The sequence below is a fragment of the Nomascus leucogenys genome, chromosome 12, assembly GCF_006542625.1.
Source record: "Nomascus leucogenys isolate Asia chromosome 12, Asia_NLE_v1, whole genome shotgun sequence".
Classification (NCBI taxonomy): domain Eukaryota; kingdom Metazoa; phylum Chordata; class Mammalia; order Primates; family Hylobatidae; genus Nomascus; species Nomascus leucogenys.
The window spans coordinates 17,222,706-17,249,225 of NC_044392.1; the positions used below are offsets into that span (position 1 = coordinate 17,222,706).

The 26,520-nt window shown below is 43.4% G+C and overlaps 2 protein-coding genes across 5 annotated transcripts in view; both read right to left on the reverse strand.

The window, feature by feature from the left end:
- AGBL4 (ATP/GTP binding protein like 4) overlaps nucleotides 1-26,520 on the reverse strand; it is a 1,461,703-nt gene that overhangs the window by 191,572 nt on the left and 1,243,611 nt on the right. The gene's annotated exons all lie outside the window — the stretch shown is intronic.
- BEND5 (BEN domain containing 5) overlaps nucleotides 5,478-26,520 on the reverse strand; it is a 50,267-nt gene continuing 29,224 nt past the window's right edge. For 3 of the 4 annotated variants that reach the window (XM_012511540.2, XM_030823881.1, XM_030823880.1), the window contains 3 exons: nucleotides 20,945-21,093; nucleotides 14,575-14,788; nucleotides 5,478-5,997 (listed from right to left, as the gene is read on the reverse strand). In XM_012511540.2, coding sequence (XP_012366994.1) covers nucleotides 5,840-5,997; nucleotides 14,575-14,788; nucleotides 20,945-21,093 — 521 coding nt within the window. In that variant the 3' untranslated portion in view covers nucleotides 5,478-5,839. The remainder of the gene's footprint in view (nucleotides 5,998-14,574; nucleotides 14,789-20,944; nucleotides 21,094-26,520) is intronic. The other variant, XM_003259005.3, reaches the window with a different exon arrangement.

Consider the following 26,520-nt stretch of genomic DNA (forward strand, 5'->3'; position numbering starts at 1 on the left):
GACAACTTGGCATAAGTACTGGTCAATAAATCTGGTTATTGTTTGTTTATTTGGGGTGGCTGGGTGGGTGGGCGCTGGTGAATAGGGAGGGATTGGGGGGTCTTTTGTATTTTAAACACAACCTGTAAAGAAGATCTCGACCAGCTGAAATGTTGGGCTGAAACCAGTAAGATGAAATGTAACAGGGACGAATGCAAAGTCCTGTATTTCGTTTAAGAAATATACTTGAAAATTTTACACAGTTAAAGGGTGGGGAGGACTAAAGAGCTGTTAGGATTAAAAAGAAGAGGAAAATAAGAACAAAAAGATTTCACATTTACTGAAGGCTGGAACTGGGGTCGAGTGGGGACTGCAGGTGTGGCACAGTGGCAGGTCGGTATGACTACCCAACAACTGCATAATGAGCAGGGGGACTGGGGTTGGGAGACTTTAAGAAACTTGTCCAATTTCCTCTAATCTAATAAATAGTGAACGCAGGGTTTGAATTCAGTGTCAGTCTCTCTGGCTCCAAAATTGAAGCTCTTTCCCTTATAACACAGTAAACTAAAGGGACAAGTATCGTGTTAGCCAAAAAGAGACAATAGGGGACTGGTAATATTTCCCTCACCACATACTGTCAATATTACCTTACTGAGCCTTATTGTCTCAATATGAGACAATTCTATTGCTAAAGATGCTAATTCAAAGTCCGAGAGTAAGAGGTGACATCTTGCTGACCAAACTCTTCCTGGAGCACCACGTCCAGTCCTGAGTCTCATCTACAGGGGCAGATCCATAAAAGAGCAACCAGGATGTCAGAGTTCTCAGGATTAGGGAACTGAGATACCGAATGCCTAGAATACCTTATTCACATTATCTTACTTAACTCTTGACATAATCCTGTGAGATAGATACTACTATTCCCGTTATTAAAATGAGAAAACTGAAGCTCAGAGAGGTTAAGAATTTATTTAAGGTCACACACCACTAAGTGGAAGAAAACAGGCTTTGAACACATGGCTGTCTAAATCCACACGCCCCACTCTTTCCCACATAGCCTGCCACACATGAGAAATGGTGAAGCAGAATTTGAGCTATTTATTAGTTGGTGAGGAGAAATGACAGCCACCTTCAACTCTACAAAGGGCTGTGAGTGGAAACATTCGGTGTGGCTTGAAAGGGAAGAATGTGAATGACTTTGAAAGTCTCAGGGAGGTAGATTTTTAGCTCAATGGAATAATATTTTACTGACGGCAATAACTGGATGGACTCTTGGGTGTGAATATGAATTCCTTGTGCTTGGAGGTATTCAAGCATGGTCTGGAATGGCATTTGCTTACAATGGGGAGGAGATTCGGGTGGAAAACCTCAAAGTTCATTTTTGATCCTTAGATTCCATAAGCCTATGAAGCTGCCTGGCAGAAAGGGATCAAGCTCTTCAAAAGAAGTGAAAATATCTATTGGTTTGTCTATTTGCAGACATATAGGCGAAAATTATATGCCCAAGTTCACATTGGTCCATGAGAAAACTAAACACAGAACATGAAATGGATTCTGCTGAAACTACTTATAGGTTTTAAAGTTTTCCTTTTCTACAAAGAAGTAGCCAAACTCTGGAGAGATATGCAGTCTTGGCTATAATAAAATAAAATATAACAAGGTGCTATTTTTCACCTATTAAGTGGGCAAAATAATTTAAAAAGTGGTCACACCCATTATATGTATCAAGAGTGATAAAATGTCATTCCTTTTGACCCAGGTACAACCACTCTAAGAAAACGACGGAAAATATAAAGAGAAAACACTGTGAAACAGAAAAATCTTCATCTGGGTTTAATTTATAAAGAGTCGAAAAATCCAAGATGTGTAAATGGGCCACTTGGGTGGCAGTGAGTAGGGGCTGAGGTAGGTGAGGGGAGCTGGAAGCCGAGGAACGAGCTAGTCAGCATGCACGGGGGAAAGCCCCCATGTACGGAGAACTATGGGATAAGCAGAAGATGTCCAGAGAGCCAGAGGTGGGTATGAAAGCCAAGGTCACTGCGTACGGGGTCAGCAGGTTAGGAGGAGCACACTTCAGTGAGGAATGAACAGGTGTAGGGAGAGAAGAGAGGAGAGGAAGCCCAACATTAACACTGACAGCCATTTAGCCCCTCTCTTGCTGGGGCACATTAATTACACTCTCATTACTCCTAATAACCCCATAACTAGACCTTATTTCCTCCATTTTGCAGATGAAGAAGGTTGTGTTAAGAAAGACGAAGTAACTTGCCTCATTTGTTGGTAAGTGCCAGAGTTGGGAACTAAACTCGCATGCATCTGCCTCCTAACTCTAGCTAACTTTACCCCGGTGCGTGATGAAAAGTGTGCAGCCAGGCCCTTCACAAACCCCTGATCTGTGGGTTAGGTCTTGGGCAGCTGACCAGGTGGTTTACTCAATTGCAGCTTTATGTTGGTCCACTTTGTGGATGTTAGAACTGATAGTTATGAATTTTATGGAGCAATGGTGAAACATGTTAAACGCAAAGGGAAGGATACAAACCTGACTATGTGCTATAATCATAGGTATGGAAAATACATATTTTCACCCTTGAAAAAAGACTACGTGAGATACATCAGAGTGCTTTCAGCAGTGCAGTTTGGGGGGTATTTCCTATTTTTGGCAGTAATTTCTATAAAGTAGTTTTTCTCTATAATTACAAAATAAATCACAAGTTAGAAAGGCCTACAGGAAGCATACAAGCACGAAAAAGTCACCAATACACTTCCCTTAGCAAGGAAATAAAGCCAAGCCCCATCTCTTGGTTTCATCTGGTATCAGAAAACTTGTTGCCAGGGCTTCTGAAGACAGTGCCCAAACCTCATTGATTCAGGTCCTGCCAATTCAGTATTGACAGTCCTCTCCTACACAACTCACTGGCCTGGCACAAGAATCAAAAGACTTAAGTGTACAAGTGAGGGAAAAATCATTTGAGCCTAGACAGAAAGTCACCTTCTGCATTGTGTCCAGCTGAACAGCATTTGGTGACCATGAAGAGGAATTCTAAACAGGTGTTAGGGCAGTCTCAGTTACTTAAGAAGAAATTTACTCTCAATTTCAAGTATCCTCAGGCACATTAGAAAGACCATCAGTTTGTTGGCTCCTCATCCATTTTTTTTTTTAACATAGGGAACACTCTTATTCCTTCATTTTAATGAAGGTCTTCTAATGACTTTAACTGATATTTTTCAAAAGTGACATCTGTGTTAAAATACACGTTCCCAGCCTTGTCCCAGACCTACCGAATCAGGCTTTCCAAGCCAAAGCACAGGAAATGTGTATTTTAAGCACCTCAGCCAATTCTTAAGATCGGGCAAGTTTGTGAAACACTCTACCAAACAAAATGAATTTGAGTTTTTATATATATTTGAATGTAATGAAACTGTGAATGTTTATAAGCAGTACTGTCATTCCCAGTCCCTCCAAATGGCCTGAATTAAGAAGACTGATTTCCATTGACTAAGACTTAGGTTGGGTTTCCCCTAAACATATCCTGAGATTATGTGACTAGATTCTCAGCCTAGACCATAATTTTCCACTCATCTTTCAGGGAAGAGGTAAAAGGGCAGGTTTTTCACAGACCTGAGTTCTGATCCAGGTCCACTGCTGACAGCTCCAGGACCTTGAGCAAGAAATTATTTAACCTTTTTTGAGCCCATTTCATCATTTCTATGGGTGTAAGAATGATGGTCTTACCCTCATATTACAATAACAAGGCACCAGGTACACAACAGAGGCCAAACCGTCTCAGCCTAATTAGTGTGTGGAGCCTCCTGATTACATCAGAATTGGCTCTTACACGCATGATTCCTTGTTGCATCTACTTCTGATTTCATTCTGCCTTTTACGCTATGGATAATAACGAACATCTGCAAGGATCTTTTTGATTTATAGAGCCCTTTTTTTCAGATATTATCTAGATCACTCTCCACAACAACCCTGAATTAGGGATCATTCTCTCCACACCAGAAGAAACAAGGCCCAGAGGTCAAGTGACCTGCTTGGAAGTGGCGAATCCAGGATTTAAACCCAGATCCCGCAATCTTTAACTGCCCTCTTCTCTTGAATAGATGTATCAAACATTACACAAAGCACTTTCAAAAATATCACAGTGTTTTTATTGTAGTTATTTCCACAATTATTCCCCCACTTACCTAAAAGCGCTTGTAAAGCAGGTACCTTATTTTATCAGTCTTTGAGGAGAAATGCAGAGCCTCTGGGTGTTAGTGTCTTTGTTATGCACAGAGAGAAAAGGGGATGCGCTCAACAATGATGCAAAGTTTTTCTTCCCAGCATCTCACGCGTTCCACGCAACTCATGCCTGAGCTTCCCCGTGCCCTTAAATGAACATATCTTATCAAATATTTATTGAACGTCTATCTACTAAGTGTCAGGAACTTTGCTTACCTTGTGAAATGAGTTAACATACTATGTTAAACACTTAGAGAAGTCTTGACACATATTAACTATCTGTTATTACTAATATTATTATCCACACGGCCTATGAGGTAGGCATTATTTTCCTCCTTATTACTGATAAGAACTCTGAGAATAAGTTTCGTTAACTGAAAGACAATTAAAATAAAAGTTCTCAAAGTGGCAGCCACCTCTCCTACTTACTCCAGGGACCCTGAGCTTTTGGTTACAGACTACCAATTAATGGATGAACCATTAGAGAAACCAGAGGCCACTTTTCTAACCAACGATAACAGCCAATAATCAGAAATGAATAACAGTCGCCAGCATTTATTGAACACTTCTGCTATCTCTAATCCTTGTAGCACCTCTGAAAGGTAGGTATCATCTCCCTTTTGTGAAATAGAAAATGGAAACTCAGAGAGGACAGGTTAAGCCCAAAGCAGGCAGGGGAGCCAGGCTTGGAATCCAGACGCCATCGGCCCAAAGCCCTTGCCCTTGCTAATATGCCATGCATACTTCACAGGCATTACAGAAAGCAAAGTGCAAACCAACAGGAAGTTCTAATGTGGTTTGCCAGAATGTGTGCCAGGCACCTTAGAGACTCAGTAACTGAATAAAGAATGAGATAAAAATTATGTAACTTGAAAGAACATTTGAGATACAAGATAGGATGGAAGAACCGATACCAGGTAACATTGCCCCTAGTTCCTGAATGTAATCCTATACTCATCTAACATTATCACCCCATCGTCTTCACCCCTTTACAAAGATTGATTCGAATTATCAGGGAAGCTGAATTTCAGATCACCTTGAGTGAGAAAGGTGACTGGTCCAAGATCTGGCCTTTGAAGTCAGAGAAAGATACCTGCTTTTGAGACAGCCTTCAGATCTGCAGAAAGCAACCACATCTCTTAGGAATTTTCTGTCCTTCAGCCGGAATATTCCTCCCCTGAAAGGAAGGGCATGCCAGGTGGCACAACACTCTGGTCACCCCCACCGTATACGTAATATACTAAAGAAATGAGGATAAAGACTATCTACATCAAAGAATTCATGAAAATTTATTATAGAACAAAATAGAGCCACAAAGAAGTCCTTGGATGGTAAAAATATCCATTCAAATCCAGTCAAGTGACAGGCAACTCAGGCAACCTTATCCCCCTCCAGGAAGAGTGTTTTCCCCATTCCCAGAAGGACACCAGTGCCAGGCTGCTCCTGAGTCTCAGCAAAGCCATCTGTCTTCTTTGGAGTGTCCACACTCAGAACAAGCCGCTGACCCCAGAACCCGATGGATCCCTGCCCACACACCACCACGCATGGTGGGGTCTGATTTGGACGGCACCATCGCTCGCAAATCACATGCCACACAAGGAAAACACGAAAGCTTTATGAAAAATCCAAAGTTTATTGCAAATTGTATTTTGCTTCCCTTCGTTCTTCATTTTTACAGGATTTATTGATATCCATGATTTTTTCACAGATGTACTTGTTGACTTTGGAGAGTCTCTGTGCAATTTCAGTTTCATCCACAGTTTCTTGTGCTATTCTGTCATACAAACACTCTAGACAGGGAGAAGAAACAAGGCCAAGGATTAATGGTGAATTTGAGTAAAAATCTTTTAAGGAGGGTAAAAGAAAATGTGCCTCTCAACATACTTCCCAAATACCAGTTCATGTATCTGGCATAGCTATATTTTAAAATTTGCATCATAGAATGTACTTAGAAAAGCGGAGATATACACTGTAAATGTACACTTTAAAAGTAATGATAAAGTGCCCACGTGTCCACCACTCCGTGGAGCAGGATACTATTGGTTCCTCCTGGAACCTGGAGGCCCCTCCCTAATTCTTTCCTCTCCACCAGAGATAACCATTCTCCTGAACTTTTGCTTTTTTTTCTCTTAGTGTTAACACATGTATGTATCCTTAAATAAAATAGAGTTTATTTTCCATTTTCAATCTTTTTATAAATGTGCCCACTCTATATATCATCCTGACTTGCTTTTTTTTTTTTACTCAAATGTTATAGTTTTGAGATCTTCTCATGAAAAATACATTTGTGGCCGGGCGCGGTGGCTCATGCTTGTAATCCCAGCACTTTGGGAGGCCGAGGCGGGCGCATCATGAGGTCAGGAGATCGAGACCACGGTGAAACCCCGTCTCTACTAAAAAAATACAAAAAAATTAGCCGGGCGTGGTGGCGGGCGCCTGTAGTCCCAGCTACTCGGAGAGGCTGAGGCAGGAGAATGGCGTGAACCCGGGAGGCGGAGCTTGCAGTGAGCCGAGATTGCGCCACTGCACTCCAGCCTGGGCGACAGAGCGAGACTCCGTCTCAAAAAAAAAAAAAAAAAAAAAAAGAAAAATACATTTGTAGGTCATTCATTTTCACTGATGAGTAGTGTTCTATTGTATGGCTCTATCACAATTTGTTTATCCATTTTATTGTCAATGGATACTTGGTTTTGCAATTAAAAACACTCTGGCACATGCCTCTGGGGAAGACATGCAAGAAATTCTCCAGTATCAGCCTAGGCGTGGACTTGCTGAATGTTAAGATGTGTGCATATTCAACTTTATTAGGCGATGCCTGGTAAATTGTTTTCCAAAGTGGTTGTGCTGACTGGCACTCCTAGCAACAGTGTATGCAAGTAGTACTGGTTGCCCCATTTCAATAGTACTTGACATTGTCACATTATTAAGGTTCTGACAACCTGGTGGGTGTGAAGTAGTGTCTCACTGCTGTGATTACTAATGAGGCTCAGTACGGCCACTCTCTTACTGAGTCCACCATTTGCTGTGATAAAGCAAAAAGCCAGCTCCAGATAAGGTCTGGCTGAAGCCTGACTTCAATTGACTGCCTAGCCTGGGGACCTGGTGCAACTCACTGCCCTAGATTCCCCACCTCATAAATAAGGATAACAAACTACAGAGCATTTTTTTTTTAATGCTGCCATGAGGCATGTGGGATAAACATGTTGCCTTTTTCAAGCTGTAAGGAATACTACACCTGTATGGGGTTGTTCTGAGTATTTTATGTATTTACAACTATTAATTCCTAGGGCCTAACACAGTGTTTGGCACAGTGGCAAGCTTAAGTAAATATATGTTAAATGACTGAATAAATGCTTTTCCAGAGACACCTAAGGGAACACAAATATTCTGGTCAGAATGGGACTAGGGTGTGGGTGGTGAATGTACCATGGGAATGTGTAATAATGGGCAAAACCCTTGGGGACTCTTTGAGCCTGAGTTTTCTCAACTAAACAGGAATGACAATCCAACCTTGAGGAATTGCTATGGAGAACAAGCAAAATCTTGTCATTACCAAACCAGCTCAGAACAGGGAATTGTCTCAGAGATGCAGAATGCCAACACTAGAGGGGATTGGGAAGACTAACTTGTGCTAACCTTTCCACTAACATATGAGAAGCCTGAGGCCTGGAGAAAGGGAGTAGGTATAGGGCAGAATCCACTGCTACCTGCTCATACGCTGAGCCCTTCCCTGGGCACAGAGCCAGCCAGTCGGCCTCCTGTTGCCATCCGTGCTGCAGGTGCACCTGCTATAAGCGTTCTTTCTCTGAGGCACCCTTTTCTTTCCACCGAGAAGGGTTTTGCCAAAAGAAGCCTTTAAAAGCTTTTAATTGACCTCTACCAGTCACTTCCTGACTATTCCCAAGCCTGACTAATCCTCACTTCATCTTGTCTTGGCCTTTCCATAAGGACTGAGAGACAAGAAGGTAGGAGGCCCTGTCTCTCCAGTCCCACCTCAGCTATATTCATCATCCTTTTCAACCTATTCCACCTGTCAGTGACCTTACTCCTCTCTGCTTAAGTCCTCCCCCTTCACCTGCCTAAGCTCTACTCATTCTTCCAGATTCAGCCTTCTAGAAACCTAGTATCAGATTGAGTTAGGAGACCCCACTCTACCTAGAACTCCGTGCTCCCACACCTGTCTCGGTTTTTCTCTCTGTCAAAGCACGAATCACAATCTAATAAAACCGTAACCACATTGTTTCCCCCCAACAGACTGGGACACTCAGGCATTCCCTCTCTACCCCAGGCCGGGAGAAAACAAACACCCATAGTGACTTTGTAGGAACCTGAACCTAATGAGGGAGACAAACTGTGATGAGAGCTGCTTAGAAGTTGAGATATTCTTATATCTGATTCCAATCCTAGATGCTGTGCAACCTCTAGGCGGGACTTCTCTGGGTCTCAGTTTCACTATCTATAAAAGTAGCATGTCAAACCAGAGAATCTAACAAGAGTCCCCCAGCTCGAAGTCTCTAATTGACTGCAAGGTAATAATGGCAGGTAAAGTGGCAAAGGAGACAGAAGGAGAAGGCAGGAGAGTGGGTGTGGTGGCCCTTGGAGCCCCTAGCATTAGTCAGGGAAGAGGTAGAAGGAGAAAGGTGCAAATGGAGGAAGGTTTTCAGAGAAGCCCCCATAGAATTTCAATCATTCTCATTTCCTGTGGGTAACAGCACTGAACGAAAAGCTTCTCAGGTTGATTAAAAGGCTTTCGTTAGACTCTAGATATTAATCACCTGCAGTTGCCGGGAATGTCTCCCTCTGCGAGGGAGCATTTGAGATTATTGCTTAATTAACAAGGTTTATAACAGTGCTAATGTGTCCTATTAAAAAAGTTATAAAAATTAGCCAGAACGCAATGCTGAGGCTCATTTAGAAAACTCAGACACTCCACAAAAGGTCATTTGACCTTAATAGGTTTAACTGTCATTCTGGAGCTTGTCTTTAGAGCAAGACTCTGCTTCAGCTCTCCTGCTTTTATCTTTCCAAAACAGTGTCAATGTTTGCCCCATCCCTCTGCTATCGGGTAAGGAAATATTTTAAAATCAAAGAGAAGAAGAAATCCTCACCAACTCTGTGAGCATAAAGGCTTTTCTATTTTTTTATATGGCAAATGTGACTACATGTAATAAAATCAGACAAAATAAATACAAACAATCTCAATCCAGCAGACAGCTTGCATGGGAAGAACCAGCCAAATGCAATCTGGAACAGCTCAAATAATTAGGCCAAAAACAGTGGCTATATTGTGGGATAGGAGACAGACGTCAAACCCGCCTGTCTTTAGTAAAAAAAAAAAAATCAACATTACATTTCAGTAATACAAGAAACCTCTGGTGACAGCAGGTAGCCTGAAAGCCCAGTTCAGCTTGGCTGTCTCTAATCAGATGTACGGCCTTGGACAAGTGAATTTCCTTCTCATTCACATACAAGGCAAGCATTTATAGGCAATAAGGGTTAGACAAGGCTCCGAGGAGGCAAAGATACAGTAAGAAGAGAACTGAGGTAGGCACTGGGTGCTCTAAGATGAATGACAGAAGCATCCACCCACCCTAAAAGGTCAGAGATGATTTCCTGAAGGAAGGCTCACCTAAGCAGATCTGGGTGGTAAGCAGCAGTTAGCCAGGCAAAGCAGCACAGATGGAAGGTAGGTAGTGGGACCTGTGTTCCAGGCATCCAGAAAAGTATCTGCAAATTCCCCAAGGTGACAGGGAACAAGGCTTGTTCAGGCAATACAGCAGTTCACCATGGTAATAACTTAAAGTTCAAGGGGAATACTGCTGAAAAATAACACAGGAGATACAGCCAGAAACCAGATTACAAAGGTGCTTCTATGGCATGTTTAGAAGCTTACCCTTCAGTAATGAACATTCTGAACAGGCTGTGACTGGGTGGTGGTCAAGGGACATCTGCTTTCTGAAGATTGCTCTGGTTACATAATGGAGAGAGGAGTCTGGAAGCTACCAGAGTAATGGAGGGGAGAAATAAGTGTGGGCTATGAGAAGGGCAGTAGCTATGGAGAGATGCAGATGGTTCTCTCCATATTTGGAAAAAGTAGAGAAACTTTAAAATGGCTTAGAAAATGGGGGAGTGGATCAGCAGTGGTTTAAGAGAGATTTGGGGCCAAACAGATGGGTAGTGAGGGATGTGGAGGAGTCAAGGATGAGGCCTGGGTGCCTGGCTGGTGGTACTATTCACCAAGACAGGGAACACAGAAGAGGCGAAGGCTTCACCGAGAAGGAGAGGAGGAAAGAGAGAGAAGTGAGCAGTGCAGTTTTGCCAATGTCATGTGGACATCCGTGAAGAGATAACCAGTGGGCACTTTGATACATAGATCAAGAAATCAGAAGTGTGAATTGAGTCAAATACAGATTTTGGAATCATCATTCATTGAATCAACAAATATTTATTGAGTACTTACTATAGGCTAGCCCTGAACAAGATGCTCATAAAGTTTAATTCTAATGGAAGTGGGAGAAGAAAGAAAATTATCAAGTAAAAAAAGTAAATAGGAAATGCTATGCAGAGACTTGAAGTAGGGTGATGTGATAGATAGCAATGGAGAGGCTAGTTTAGACTGAGTGCCTGGGGAGGCCTCTCTCAGTGACAGGGAGGGAGGGCAGCAGATCAGGAGCAAGGGAGTAGCAACAGAAAGGACCTGGAAGAAGGCCTCCAGGGCTACAGCATGGTGGCAAATGGGAAGTGTGGTATAAGATGAGGTCAGAGGCATCCCAAAGGCAGATCACTAGGCCCAAAGGCAGATCATCTGTAACAGGTGAGGAGTACAGATTTCAACCCAGAGCCAAGGGCACACTGAAGGCAATGGGAACAATAGGAAGTGAGGAGAGAAGCTGAGGAATGCTTTGTAGGATTAGAGAGAAGATGGCTGGACACAGAGGAGAGGGCCCATCAAGGAGACTGTGAAACCAGAGAGATGGGAAGAAATCCCCAGCGTGCAGAACAGGTTTCTCAGTGAAGGAGGAATGATTGTGTCAAACAGTGCCAGGGAGAGTGTGAGAAACACACAAGGATTTAGTGACGAGGAAGTCACTGGGGACCTTGGTGAAAACACAAGCAGAAGGCTGGGAGGGGAAGGCAAATGGCAACGGCATTACCAGGGGACACACACAGTGGGTGTAGCTCGTCTTTCCAGGAGCCTGGATGTGAAAGAAGGGAGATATGATAGCAGCTGGGTGACAGTGCCCTTTAAGGAGGGTTTCTTTGCTTTTGTAAGAAATGAGTGATCAAATATATTTACATGATGCTGGGAAGGAACCAGTAGAGCAGGAGCATAACTGAAGGAACAAGGTACTTAGGAAGGCAGGCGGATTGAAATCCAGAGCCCAGATGGAGAGAATCACCAGCCCCAAATAAGGAACTCTTCTGGGACAGGAGGCAGGAAAATGGAAGACATAGTTGAGTCTGTAGGTGTGATGCTTCCAAACTGGAAATTCCTTTACTTTCCTCTGTGAAAGAAGAGACAAGGCCTATCTCTTTAATAGATGTGAACTATCATATTTGGAAAAAGTAAAAAAATTAAAAAACGGCTTGGAAAATGAGGTAGTAGATCAGGGAGGGAAACTCAGACAACTTGGCAGATGATGCTGAGTCCCAGCTGGGGTTGAAGCTAAGGAGTGTGTAATGGCCCAAGCCACATACATGGCTGAGGTGTATTCTTCTACACTGCTGCACTGCTACAATCCTAGGCAGCCCTGACTATCTTAAGAGGTAAGATGGTTTCAGCTTAGTTTTCAGCTAAGAAATCTGAAACATGGAGAGAAAGTGATTTACAAGAAATCACACCAGATTTGGTCAGGGGATCAGCTTGTGGGTCTCAGTGTTTCTTCTGTTCAACCTTCGTTTACTGAGTGCCTACTATGTGCCAGACACTACATTTGGCAATGAGGCCACAGAGATGAATCAGATACAGTCCCCAGATCCCTGAGGGAGACACACAGCAGATGATTTTATACCATGTGATAATGGCAGGAGTAGACAGCTATCTGAAGGCACCCAGGACCTCCTGTGTCACGTTCCGATAAACACAGCGGAATTAGAGGTCGGTCACCTACCAGGCAGGGCAGGGCAGGGCAGGGCAGGGCTGCATCCCCAGGATGGCCTTTTTCTCAGGGTGACCTCTCAAATCAGGCTTTACCATTTCAGACAGCAGCCAGATGAAAGGTTACCTCTGATTATCCAAAAATAAGCGGCTGCCTAAATCAATTAGTCCGGAGTCAGCCAGGCAAGGGAGGCGGCTATGTTACAGCAGAACAAGCCCCAGACCAGAGTCGGCGGGTGTGTGTTTGAATCTAGGCTCTGAAACCTTATAGCTTTGACCTCAGGCTGGTTGCTTACTCTATGTCCTGCCACCTTGAACTCCAAAATACACCCTACACTTGGGCATATTTCTCCACCTCCACTGCTGTGCCCTTAGTCCATGGCAGCAGCATCTCTCGCCAAGAGCACTGTATCAGCTTTGTAACTCATCTCCCATGTGGTCACTCCATGATTGGAAGACCTCCATTGCCCTTCGACTCCAGCAAATCCAAGCTGCTTACTGTGGCCTTCCCAGCCCTACAAGACAGGCTCTCGCCCACCTCCCTGACCTACTCTTCCTTCTACATCCCAGCCACCTGGGGCTTCTTCACACCCGGAGCATGTCAGCCTTCATACCTGCTGCTTATTCTGCCTGATTTGCCACCCCTCAGACCATTATAAAGATGCTTCTTCCGCATCCAGATTGCAGCTCAAATGTCACCTCCTCAAACAGACCTTCTCCAACTACCCCAGTGAATGCAGCCGTTTCTGTCCTACCACATCATATGAGCAAGCTCACAGTACCTGAAATTATCGAGCTTGTTCCTGGACATATTTGTTGTCTGCCCCCACAGTCTGCTGAAAACATATGTGTTGAGTGACTGAGTCTTACTTTCTTTATGAAGATATGGCAGACCTGGACACTAGTCAGTGGTTAGGAGCACAGATTCTGAAGACAGCCCGCTGGCTCGGGTTCCTGGCTCTCCTCCCACTAGCTGTATAACCCGGTCAAGTTACTTAACATTTCTGTGTCTCAGTTTCCTTGTCTGTAAAATAGGAATTATAATAGTAGCCAACAGTAGGGTTGTTATGAGGAAAATGAGTTAACATATATAAAAGTGTTTTTTAAAATAGAACCATTTAACAAAAACCCCCAAATCCTGAAACACAGTAAGTGCCTAAAATAATTAGCAACTACTTTATTCTCTTTGCTCCCTCTACACCATTGTCTGTCTCTATAGTTTGTGTTTTCTGTAGAGTAACTAGTTGTTTTTGTGTTTATCTTCCCTGTGAGACTATGAACTCCTTGCAGATGGAGGCTGTGTCTTACCCCTCTTTGTGTCCTCAATACCCATAGAGGGCCTGGCAAAGAATGGATGGATGGAGAGAGGGTGGCAGAGAGGGAGGAAAGAAAAAAGAGAGAGGAGAAAGAAGAGAGGAGGAAGGAGAGAAAGTAGAGGAAGGAGGAAAGGAAGGAAGGAAAAAGGAGGAAGGAGGAAGGAAGGAGGGAAGAAAGGAAGGAAGGAAGGAGGAAGGAAGGAGGGAAGAAAGGAAGGAAGGAAGGAGGAAGGAAAGAGGGAAGAAAGGAAAGAAGGAGGGAAGAAGGAAAACAGAAAGGAGGGAGGGAGGAAGAGAAAATTCCAGAGTCCAGGATACAGCCCTATCTTTAGGGAGACAAATGACTCCCTGTCTCTTTGCCTGCCCTCCATCCTCTCCCAAATACCAGAAAGGAAGCTGAATCTAGTGACTACCACCTGGTCTTCATCTCACTAACTGCTCCAGGCACAATGCTAGAACCACCAAGAACTGCGTCCCCTAGCCTTGACCTTTCCTGCTCTGGGTACACAGCAGCATTCCTTTCCCATCTCCATGCCTTTGTTCAAGATGCTTCTGCCTCCAGAAGAGCAATACCTCACCATACACATCTGTGTCTCCTAGTCTGCCGTATCCTTCAAGGCCCAGTTCAGTGACCCCCGTCCCCAGGAATTCTTCCCTGATTTTCCAGCTAAGGGTATCCTCCCCTCCTGAGAACTCCCTCAGCATGCCATCTGTCCCTTTCTCATGCTAATTCCTTGTGGAATATAATCATCCTTGTGTCCACAGCTCATCTGCCCTGGTAAATGTGAGCTCTTCTGGGGCACCTGGGTTACCCGCTTGGTGTCCCCGGGCTCAGCCCAGGGTCTGGCATGCAGAGGCTTCATAAGTCATCATTGAATTGAATCGTGCCTAACACATTCTTGACAGAGTAAAAGACAGAATCCCAGCCATTGTGTTTCCACTCAGTGACCTACCTCTGACGATGCTTAGTTTGTGAGGCGAGAGGGGTGGTTTAGGGACTGCATCTTTCTTTTTTTTTGTGGCGACTCCTGTGACGCTTCTGTTTTTCAGAACATCTGTTCCCCAAATCATAACTGCCAAGTTCTTCGTGTACTTGGAATCTCCTTGGGTTACTTGTAGCTGGTGCCATTTCTCCTCATCAACCCAAATCCCGCTTCCCAGATGGACCTGAGAGGAATAAGAACACCAGCACCTGTTTAGTCCGACAGGAGGGCAGTGGGAGGCTTCTCTTGTCCTTTAGAAAGCATTGCTGCACAACTGTAAGAGATTCATGTCATAAATACGAAAGTAACTCTCTTTAAGGGTAATCATAATAGCTATCATCTACTGAATACGTGTAGTGTGCCAGGCCTTATTCTAGTGCTTTATATTTGCTATCTCAAATCTTCATGGCAATTGTGGATAGAAGGCATTATAACACCATTTGCCTTTCAGATGGAAACACCGGTTCAGACAGGTGAGGTGACTTGCTGAACATCACTCAACTAGTAAGTGGCAGAGTTGAGGTTCTACACTATACTTAGTTTATCACAAGGCTGCTCAGAGCCTGACCAAATCTCAGGACACATATGCTTAACTTCTTTCTGTGTTACACTACGGAAAGACCCATCTTCCTTTAATGTGAACATTCTGGGACATATACCTTCCTAGTATGGTGGTTCTCAACCTTGGCTGCACACAGGGGTCACCTAGGGAGCTGTAAAAATCACCACTGACAGCTGAGCATGGTGGCTCACGCCTGTAATCCCAGAACTTTGGGAGGCCAAGGTGGGCGGATCACGAGATCAGGAGATTGGGACCATCCTGGCTAACATGGTAAAACTCCGTCTCTACTAAAAATACAAAAAAATTAGCCAGGCGTGGTGGCATGCGCCTGTAGTATCAGCTGCTTGGGAGGCTGAGGCAAGAGAATTGCTTGAACCCGGGAGGAAGAGGTTGCAGTGAGCCGAGATCGTGCCACTGCACTCCAGCCTGGGAGACAGAGCGAGACTCCGTCTCAAAAAAAAAAAAAAAAGAAAAAGAAAAAAAGAAAAGAAAAAAAAAATCACCAGTTCCTGGGCCCCACTCCTAGAGATTCTCATTTATTTGGGCTGGGTGTGGCCTAAATAATTCCAATGTATGGCTAAGTGTGAAAACCTCTGCCAGCTCAAGTAAGGACAGCAGCTGCCCTGCCAATTGGAGTAGGGCTGTGCCAGTCCTTTCTCACCTCTGAGCTTCATTTCCCTACCTATGAAGTGATGGAGCTGGATTTCATCTCAAAGTTCCTTCTGGCTCAAAACACCTAGGATTTTAAACACAACCACAAGGTACCCAGTTTGATTCCGACGGCACAAAGAACAAAACACAATCTTATGCTCCCTATGAGTTTCAGTGCAGAGCCAATAAGACCCAGAATGTTCCAGCAATAAGCTACAAGATTTTAATTTGTTCTCCTTTCTGCATCTTTAGTAAATCTAAAAAAAAAAGGAGTTTAAAATTTTGATCTCACAAGTCATTTACTAACATTAATCATTAAAAAAACAGTGTTCGCTTTGACATTGCCATTTACGTCGTGCTTCTGCTGAGTCTGTGAAGGGAGGAAATGGCCTCTGTGGGGACAGAGGGCGGCAGCTGCTAATGAGCTAAACTTTCTAAGGGGCATGAGAAGGACCTGCCAAAGGTCCTTGTTTTCAGAAAGCCTGCAGGTTGCTAATGTCACATGGTCAGAGACATCTCTGGAGGGGTCCCTGGTCTAACAGACTGGATGCATACCCAACTAATGGCAGACCAGCAAGACCAATTGTTCAAAAAACAATTAAAGATCTTTCTACTACTGGAGCTTGGCTTGGGAAGGAAGGTGAATACACATAGTTAGGCAGTCAGGTCAGCCAGCAAAACTTCTTCCTTTACCAATTACTGAAATTTTCCAACCATCAAGAAGAAAAAAAATAGCAACGCAGCCCACCCATGAATGTAAGTCAACAATCTACCTGCACGTCTGACTTCACCTCCTTTTGCTCAAAAGATCAGTCAGACTGCTGCAGGCAATCAGATAACTAGATCCACCTGGCCTCTCTGTGCTGTAAACTTCAGTACTGCAAATCTGTTCATCCGCTCAGGAAAGATAAGCAGCCCTGGAGTGAGATGTACTACCTGGCTGCTGGCTAGGCAACACGGACACCAAGGTCAAGTGTGGCCTTTTCTCCGCAGTTCGAACTGCAGGTGGGCAGTCTGTGTGCCAGATTGGGCATGCTGGGGACAAGTTCCCCGCTGCTCCCTGCTGGACCCTGCATCACTTCCCTTGATGACACTTGAAGCCACCCACACAAGCTTCCTGAGGTAGGAGAAAAACAAGGAACTTTGAATTACATTAAATTATGAATCAGAAAATCATAGAGATGGATGCCAACTTCAGATTTTTCAAAAATCTCTGCTTTTTTCCCCCACTGCTGGTCCTTGCTTTCCTGTGATCTTTTGTTATTCTTGAAAGGGAGATCAAAGTCCTTTTGGCCAATGTTCTACAAGAGAAAAGGGGTACTAGTATTTTTTGAGTACCTGGTTCACTGTACATGAACCAGGTATTGTACATTCAATTTATTTATTCCTCTTAACGACCTTAAGAGATGGAAATAGGTAGAAATTATTTTCCCATTTTACAGATGAAAACAGGGATTTAGAGGGACTACGTAACTTTTTGTAAGGTACACAATCAGTCAATTTTGGAATCAAGATTCAAACCCAGATCCTGAAGCTTCTGCTCTCCCTGTCTTCCTTGCTGTCACCAAGGTGGTACTGATGTAGATCAAAGACAGCAGACCTAACACATCAATGTTCAGTTAGTTTTCCTTCTGAGTTTTCTCTGTATCTGCCTGGCTACTTCCCACACCAGCTCCCAGTGCAGTTCACCACTGCAGACAGGGAAACCAGGAAAACAGCCACCGACTGGCCTTTACCTCCAGTCCTTGCTCCCTTCAACCCGCCCATCCTATAATCACGACAGATTAAGTTCCCTAAAACACCTCCTTCCTTGTTTGACTAGATGACTTCTGCCGTCTTTCAACTGTGTTTTTAGGTAAATCCTCTGGAATTTTGAATGGCTCCCTGTTTCCTATCACATTTAATCCAACTTCCTCAGCCTGGCTTTGAAGACCCATTAGAATCCATTCTGTTTACTACTACTTCATTTCCCAACTATATTCATCCACATAGTCCATCTACACTACAAAATTCCTGAACTTGTTCATTTCCCGCTACTTCCAGTGTGCCGTAACATCAAGAGGATGGGCGCTGGAGCTGCCGGCCTGGGTGTAAATCTCAGCTATTCTACCTGCTTGCTGGTTAACTTGGGCCAGTCACTTTACCTTTCTGAGCCTTACTTTTCTCAGCTATACAGTCAGCAGATCAGTGCTACCTCAGAGTTGCTGAGAGGGTTAAATGAGAAAAGATGTGTAAAGTGTCAGGAGGACACAGCAACGGTTACATCCTTTACCCTCTTTCCCCTCCCCATGTTTCTGCTCCTGCCATTCTCTTGTCTGGGAATAAATGTTTTCCCTACGTTTTCTTAAGCCTGCTAATCTTTCAAGTCCCAGTCTAAAATTCAGGAAACACTCCTTAATTACTGCAGGGCTAAGTTCTATCCTTTCTGAATTTCTAGCCCACTTAGAGCCTTCGCCACCTGATTCAGTCCTTCACAGTACATGTCAGTGGGGAGGGTCAAGGCTTTGCCTCTTCTGTCCCCTACAAAGCGATAACGGCTAGTCTGTATACAAAGCAGTAAGAAATGGATGGGCATATTTAATGTCTTTATGGAACTGTTTTTCACTTCTGATGAGCTGCTGTTCCTTGGAGATGAAAATATTTTCTGACATTCACTCAAGTACAAGGCCAACTTTAGAACACAGAAAGAAATGGGCTTCGCTACGACCAATCACAGGTATAGGCCGGGGCATTTGCGACAAGGGCCCCTGAGGTTAGCAAGGCTCAAAGTCACCTGGAGCAATGCTCAGCTTTCAGGGATGTAGTAGAACAGACTGGTGAGAGTACTGGCCTGGGAACCAGGAGGTCTGGCTTTCAGTTCCTGCCTGCCTCTAACCTGTTATGTAATTGTAGAGGAGTCCCTTCTCTGGATATGTTTCCCTATCCATACTATGTATAAATTAGGTTATTTAAAATTTAATGGTCTTTGCAGCTTTATGATTCAATGAGTTTTTGAAATAAAACACAATGCACTTTACCCAAATCAGAAATTTGTGTGGCAAGCCTGATTCATGCAAACCACAGTATACTATTTGACCAAAGTGTTAGTGTTATGTGTTAAAGGAGGTTATTAAAAATATGGCATCTGGTAGGATGGAACTCGATCAAAATATATTTATGTGAAAAGTTTTATAGGACAAAAATCATTTCCTACTAGGAAATGTATCCCATTCCAGTGCTCTAAGCCTTGCAGAGATTAAGGCCTCTGATCGTGCAGACAGAAGGAAGGGTCAGACGAGACAGCAGAGCCAAGAACAGTGAGGGCTACTTCTGGGATGTGGGAGATGCTGTTCTGGGAAGCTGCCATCATTTCCAGTGTGTCCACTTCCTTTCCTCTGCATTTAAAACTCTCTCTGCCTGATTACCAATTAGGTGCAAAGAAAAACCAGGTTAGTCTTATAGCAACATGCTGGCAAAAACCAATGAAAAAACAAAATAGGCATTTTCAAGATTTGCTGTTCAACTCACGTGTAAAAATATTAAATGAGGTTTGAGAGACTCATTTTCTGGGGGAAGAATGCTATCTTTGCAAAACAGGCCCCCTATAATGCTCTGAAACTATCCATCAGCCTTCAAGGCAAGGGAGAAATAGATTTCTCTTCAAGCTACTTCAAGAAAAACTCTCTAGTCACTCCACAACGTGTTCAGGACTAAAAAGAAATCAACAAACATAGCACAGTCCTATCTTTTATCTTTGATTGGGGAAGGTTCACCAAACTTAGATACACAGTTTGAAACAGAAAGGCCTTTGGAGAGCATCAGCCCAATCCCATCTTTCACAGACAAGGATGCCGAGACCCAGAGAAGTGAAGCACCTTTGCGAGGTCACACAGGTAGGACAGATGTAGAGCTACGCTAAGAACTCAGGCTCCAGACTGCCGACTTCCAACTTGTCATGCCACCTCTCCTCTGCAAAGCTGATGTTTCAAGCCTGTTGAAGGCAGCAAGGCAAGGCAGAATGGGCCTGTGGCCTGGCCCATCAGCTTTGCCTCTGCAGGGGAGGAGGCGCTCAGTGGGAGATGCGGGGAATGACAGCACATCCAAGAGAGCCCTGAAAACTAATACGTTTCATTTCCTCAGCTTGACAATATTTGCTTTGGCTCAAGTTGGCCAGTTGCAGAGACATATCTGGACAAACCCAAATAAAACAAATTTTTCTTTCTCATCAACCTAACAGAGAATGATACTAAATAAACAGAGACCTTTTGAAGCATGAGGCAAGAAAAATGAACCAACACATGACGCGTTAAGGAGAATGAGAGGCGATGTCTGTAATGCATGCCACGGTGGCAGAGAATATAATGCTAAAACTGAATTTCACCAGTGCCTACACAAAGGGCTCTGATATACTTCTTCAAAGATCAATTCAATTGAATGTTAGAAGAATGTCAGAAACATTTCCTCCCCTGCCCTGCTGGTATATCATCATGTGACTTTAAGATTTTTCAAAAGCGATTCCATTACTAATAATCTTAAGTTTTTGTTCATGATTTGTTTTCAAGGTCATATAGATAATGCTGAGGAGTTCTCTGTGGTCCTAGGACTGTGGGCTAACCACTGCTGCATATATAGCTTGAAGGAGGCTTGGGGATAAGGGAATATGTCTTGTTCTTCCCTGTATTCCTGTTATCTAGCACAGGGCTTAGAACATACAGATACTTTCTAAGTGGTGAATGAATACAAATTGAGTTGTTATCTGTAAATCAGATACTTCATTTCCAGTTCACCTGATAAATTTTAGGCATCTGGTTACATAGGAAGGTGGGACAAGTTTCATCAAACTATCATGGGAACTAAGAAATATCTTTCTCACTAGTAGGCTATTTTAAAATGTCAATTTACTTTTACAGTTACTTTGGCTCAATATTTTTAAAAAAAAGAAAGAAAGAAAAAAAAGGAAGAAGGAAGAGAAAATGCCCCAGCAAAGCTACGCTACTTATAATATACAAATTCCAGAAACAGTCATTCAGGGCTAGGACAGGAGGCCAACCAGTCAAGCTGTGATTTGGAAAGCTCCCACCACACTCTCCACCTTTACTCTGACTAACAAACACTTGCAGGGAATGGATATTGAGCTTAAAACACTACCTTGCCATTGTCTAGGATATACTTGTCCATGACAGGCGCAGGAGCAGGGTAATAGGACGACGTATTTGCTTCCTCACTGAAAGTGCTCCGTAACTCCGGCTCGGGCTCGAGACATTCTGACTTTACTTTTTCCAGATCAATGGCGGGACCTAGGCAGTTAAGAAAAGAAATCTGTCTAGAACTCCAAGGAAAATAAAAGGCAAATATTTTTAACTAGGCATCTATCAGCACACAGTGGCACAAAAAATATGCTAGCTTATTTTTGTCCATTGAACTACACTTAAACCCAGACTCGAAAATAATATGAGGTATCAATGTCACAAGGGAAAAGGTGGAAAACTGGAAGACAAGAGTGGACTAGACTCTAATCAAGTTTGAATGAAGAGCACTCTTCCACGGTGTCATTGTCTAAATGGAAAGGCAGGGATTCAACTTCCTGCACAGGAAAGAGGTTCTGTTACGACTGGGTTGGAGGAGAAGGGGTGGCAATTACTGAAATATGCAAATCGTGTATTTGCCAAAATCCTCACCTCAGTATCTTACAGTGGAGAAGGCCGTAACAGAAGAAGGGAGCTTAGGAAAGCGTGGGCAAAAACGTGAAGGCCTCCCCTCTCCAAGACCTAGTATCTAGACAGGCGCCTTTGAACCAAGAAATTAAAACACAATACACATTAAGCCCCTGATTGCCTGATCCAGCAGCTACTCTGATTTTTATTTTAATGCAATCAACACAAATTACATGCAGTTTAAACAGCAAAAAGGAAGCTAGATAAATGGTGATAGTTTCTAAAGGGGTTATTTTTTCTCCATTAGCTTTTAAAAATGGACTGTTTTATAAAATCACCTATTGTGTGTTGATTACTTAAGGGCAGAGAAACAGGATGAAAATGGGTAAATAAGGCCAAATGACTTGATTAACTTTTGTGGGAGAACAACTTCAAAGGCCAATGTAATTTAGCATGCTGGAAATTCTCCCCATGCAAACATTTCAGGAGTTGACTGAGATCAGAGATGTGGCTACTGCCACAGCAGCTCCCTCTGTCTGTGCATGTTAACTTAGGTAACAGATGAACTCACAGACCAGCCTTCTCTTATCCTAGCCATGTGGACAACTGGGTACAAAGCTCTTTATATATTAAAGCCTTTTGTAGCAATCTGCTTGCAACTCTGGGTTCAGTTAACAGATCCTAGACTTTGGTTGGTGGCAGTGAAGGTCCTGGTGAATTTGTTACTAAAATTCTTCATGATACAGCTTCCCATGAGAGAATCTCAATCCTGAGTTGCTGGCAGCTGCTAACTGAAAGACGAAATCTCTGTAGTATCATAAGATTTAAGGAAGAAACTTGCACAAAGCTGAATGCAAGATGGTTGGGGAGCAGAACAGTGCAAATAAAAGAGCTCGACTCATCCTGGTAGAGATTGCAGGTCCTATTCCTGGCTATGCTATATTTTAATTGTGTGACCACAGGTGAGTAAATTACAGATACAGAAGTTGGCAGAGCGAAGGACCAATAGCATCATAATCATTCTGACAGCACCTCCCAATAAGAGGTGCAGGACCTATTCAAGGGCTGGGCCTAGGTCATATTCTTTCCTTTGTCCCCAGCACCTGGCACTGAGTAGCACTCCCTAAATGTTTGCTAATAAAACAATGACAACAATGAATGAGTAATTCTAAAGTTTCAGAAGCAAATACCAAAGTTTCTTCTCTCTGTGTGGGATCACAGGTTAAAATTTTGAGACACAAACCAATTCAAGTGGAGCATTTGATCTTTTCTCAGATCTGGGAAGAGGTAATTACTTAAATTTCCCCTAAAGCACATGACCGAGTTGGTGTGTGAAGTCTCTTCTAGGTCTGACCTTCAGCCAACAGAAAAAAAATAATAGGCTGAAAACAGGAGGTCCATGAAAGCCACTCACTCACAGTCATCTTTAGCAAGAACGCGTCTTTCCTCCAAAGCCTCCTTTTCCTTCCGTGAGAGGCTGGACAACAGAATGAATCCAGTACGGCCCTAATTTCAGTTGATTCTCTCCCGTCCATCTCTATAAAGGCCATCAAAGGGATCTTCCACATGACCCTGTCTTTCCTTGCTTAGGCTGTCCACTACTCTCAAAATTAAGTCCCACACCACAGCCTCCATAAGGCCCAGAACAACCAGCCTCCTCTCTACCTCTAGGGTTCATTTCTTGCCCCCCACCAATATTCACCTCTGCTCAGGTACTCCAAATGCTACGTTGTTCCAGGCCTCTGTGCTGTTGTCTTGGCCTTGAACACTACCTCATCTGTCTGCCAAGCGCCCAGTTAGACTTTCGGACATAGCTCAGGTGTCTCCTTTGTGGGGCTTGACTGTCATCACTCCCAGGTAGGGGGGTCTCTACATTGTGACTACTTGTAGCAAATTATGTTTGCAATCATCTGCCTGTCGGTTTTCAACATTAGACTATGAAGCTCTTCAAGAGCAAAGTTTTACTCCCTTTAGCATCTTGGAGCCTAGGGAAGTGCCTAGTAAATTCTTCATGACATGAGAGGGGAGGAAGAGAGGGACTTTAATGGGCTGGGACAAAGATTCTGAAGTAAAGTCCTGCTGCTGAGTAGGGGTGCTTGAGGGTACAGGCATGGACAGGTGGGAAGCTGTTTTGAATGTCTGTAATCTTACTTGGAGTCCGAGAAGTAGAAATCAGGGCTGTTAAGTTGAAATCAGAAGCATCTAGTTAGAATGGACAATTCAGATGGCACAGTTACAGACAAAGGGCTCTGCTATCACACTGTCTACAGAGGGACAGCTAAGGGACATCAGAGGGAGCAGGGGTTGAGAGAATCACCTCTCTGGCTCCATCCTGTTGGTCCCCTCCCACAGTCAGACTCCATTCTAGGCAAAGTGGCTGGCCGAACCCTCTCCACACATACGCCATTCTTTCCTGCCTCCTACTCTTTGCTTATGCCATTCCTTTTGTCCAGAACATTCTACCCCTACAGATGTCCACCTATACAAACTCCACCAGTGATGCAAGGCCTGACTCAAATGCCATCTCTCCAGTGAGGCTGCTCTATCCCTTCAAAGACTGGTAAATAATTATCTCTAGCCCTTGGCTTGGGATTTGGAGACAGAGCTCCAAATACTGGGTTTAAGTACTGGGTTTGCCACTTACTGTTTAGTTGACTCGTGATCTTCCTTGGGTAGCAGAGCTTCCTCTGGACTCTCCCCACCCGTCTGCCCCTACTCTACCATAATAGTCAGATGTACTTGTTCGTCTCTGTATCTATCTCCCCTACTAAAGGAGGAGGGGGCAGCCAAAAACTGTGTCTTTTTATGTCAGAGAGGAGGCTTGAGGGCAGCCAAGGACCGTGCCTTTTTATGTCAGAGACCAGGGCTCACCTGGCACAGTGCTTGATTCACATTCTATCCTCAAGAGACAACGTACACATAAATAATTGCTTAACCTCTCTGATCTTGTTGTGTCACCTGAAAGGAGGAAAAATAGCAGTGACTTGGTAAGACTGAGGATTAAATCAGATAACTATATATATTCATATATTTATATGAAACAATGATTTCAGAGTCTGGTAGAGAGTGGGTTTTTTGGTAAATAGTCGTTCACTCCCTCTCCACCCACTCCCACACAAGTTACACTTGTGCGCTAAAGTTCGTCTCTACTAAACCATAGGTTCTGTGAAACAGAAGCCCTGCTGTTCTGCTTTTGCCCCTAGTGCTTAGCACAGGCCCAGCACAGAGCAGGTCCTTGTACTCCACAGCCCACCCACACTCCTCAAGGCTCACGATGGTCCCCTCAAGGCTCACAATGGTCTCCTAAGGGACTGATAGACTTCTGTCAAATATTGAAGCTACTATACTGAGATCTTGGCTCTCAAGAAAAACTATTTTCTAAATTTCTCAGTCAGCACCATTTGCTTAACACCTGGCAAAAGCTCTCTGCAACAGCCTCCTCCTTCCAGGACACTGTCTACAGAAGGTCAGCTTGAAAAGCCAACCAAAGGTACATCTTAAAAGGGAATGTTCAGGAGACCTGGGTGTGAATCCCAGCTCATGACTTTAAAGTCAGGCCATCTTACCCTCTCTGCAACTCAGCATTCCTACCTGCAAAATGGGGATTACCAAAAGCCACCATGCAGGCTGCTGACGCCTCTGGAAGAGCCTAGCACTGAGGCAGGCACAGAACAGACAGGAGCTGGCAAAACGGCAGATGAATGAAGGAATGAATCAATCAATAGAGCGCAATGTTTAGCATTACAGGATCAGAAATAAAAGGAACAAAAGAGCATGTGTTTTCTTCGGGGAGAGCAGGGAGGGCCCCTAGTGCTTTTAATTTAAGAGGGGGGAAAATCACTTCATTGCAAATTTTAGTCGGCTTCACTACCGATGTTGGCAATTTACATCTCATTACAACAAATGCTTCAGATTGCTGTTTTGCTTTTAAAAAATTTCTGAGGCATTGTTCTCCTTCAAACACATGTGACCAAATTAGCCACAATAATAAGCACTTGCGTTAAGAGACAGCATTGTACAATCTGGCGCAGATATTTTAGGTAACAAAAGAACTTTTTTCACTTTGTGGGAAGAGTAGGAATTTTTTTTAAAAAAGGGCTTTGATCCATTTGCATTCCGATATTGACACACACTTGAAGTTTATTTTGGGGAAAATATACCCTCCATGGAAAGAAAACTCTCAGCTGGGTAAAGGAAGGTTTTAAAAAGTATGAAAGGTAGTACTTGTCTTTTCATTCATTTATTCATGAACCCATTCATCACACAACCCCTGACTGCATATCAAGATCTAGGCTCTGCAAGAGGCAGTGGGGATCCAGAGACAAAGTATGTTCCTGTTCTGGGGAAGTTCAGATTTAACATGTGAAACACTATTATATAGCATACAAATAACTCTGATTTAACGCATGAGCAATAGATTCAGTGTTAGAAAAACCTGGTAAAGATCCTGGTTCTGTTATTTACTTCATCTCTTTAAGCCCTACTGGCTTTTTCCCTAAAATGGAAAGCATGACGCACAGTTAGGGTCTTTGTAAGTGTTTGCTGGGGCAACAAATACATGAAATTACACATTTTCTATTGTTGTTATATCGTAAACTGGACTAATGCTGTTCTTTCTGATTAACACAAATGTTTATGTTTGTGTGACTTCTGGGTTTAGAAATCACCTATTTGTTCAAACATGTATGTGTTTGTACACTAAATGTCATTTCTGATTTCAGCTGAAATAGAAAGGTTAATAATATTAGATTCTTTTTTCTTTCTTTCCTTTTTTAGAAAAAAGGACTAAATCCTTTTACTTCTATAAGTAAATAGGAAGTTTCTCTGTTACAAGTACCATCCTATTTTCTTCATAAATGCAAAGTAAATCAAGTCAAAATTCTTAAATGCATACAGAACCTCTGTTGTGGCACAGGGAGTACTAGATTTGGCAGAATCGAGATGATTTTACTGTCGAGAAGTACCTGGGCATGGGAACAGCTTCATAACAATGAAGGAGTTAAACAAAGGCCTTGGAAAGAGACTAGGGAAGATGCCTCCGGAGCTGGGTAGGAGGATCCCCTTCTGTGG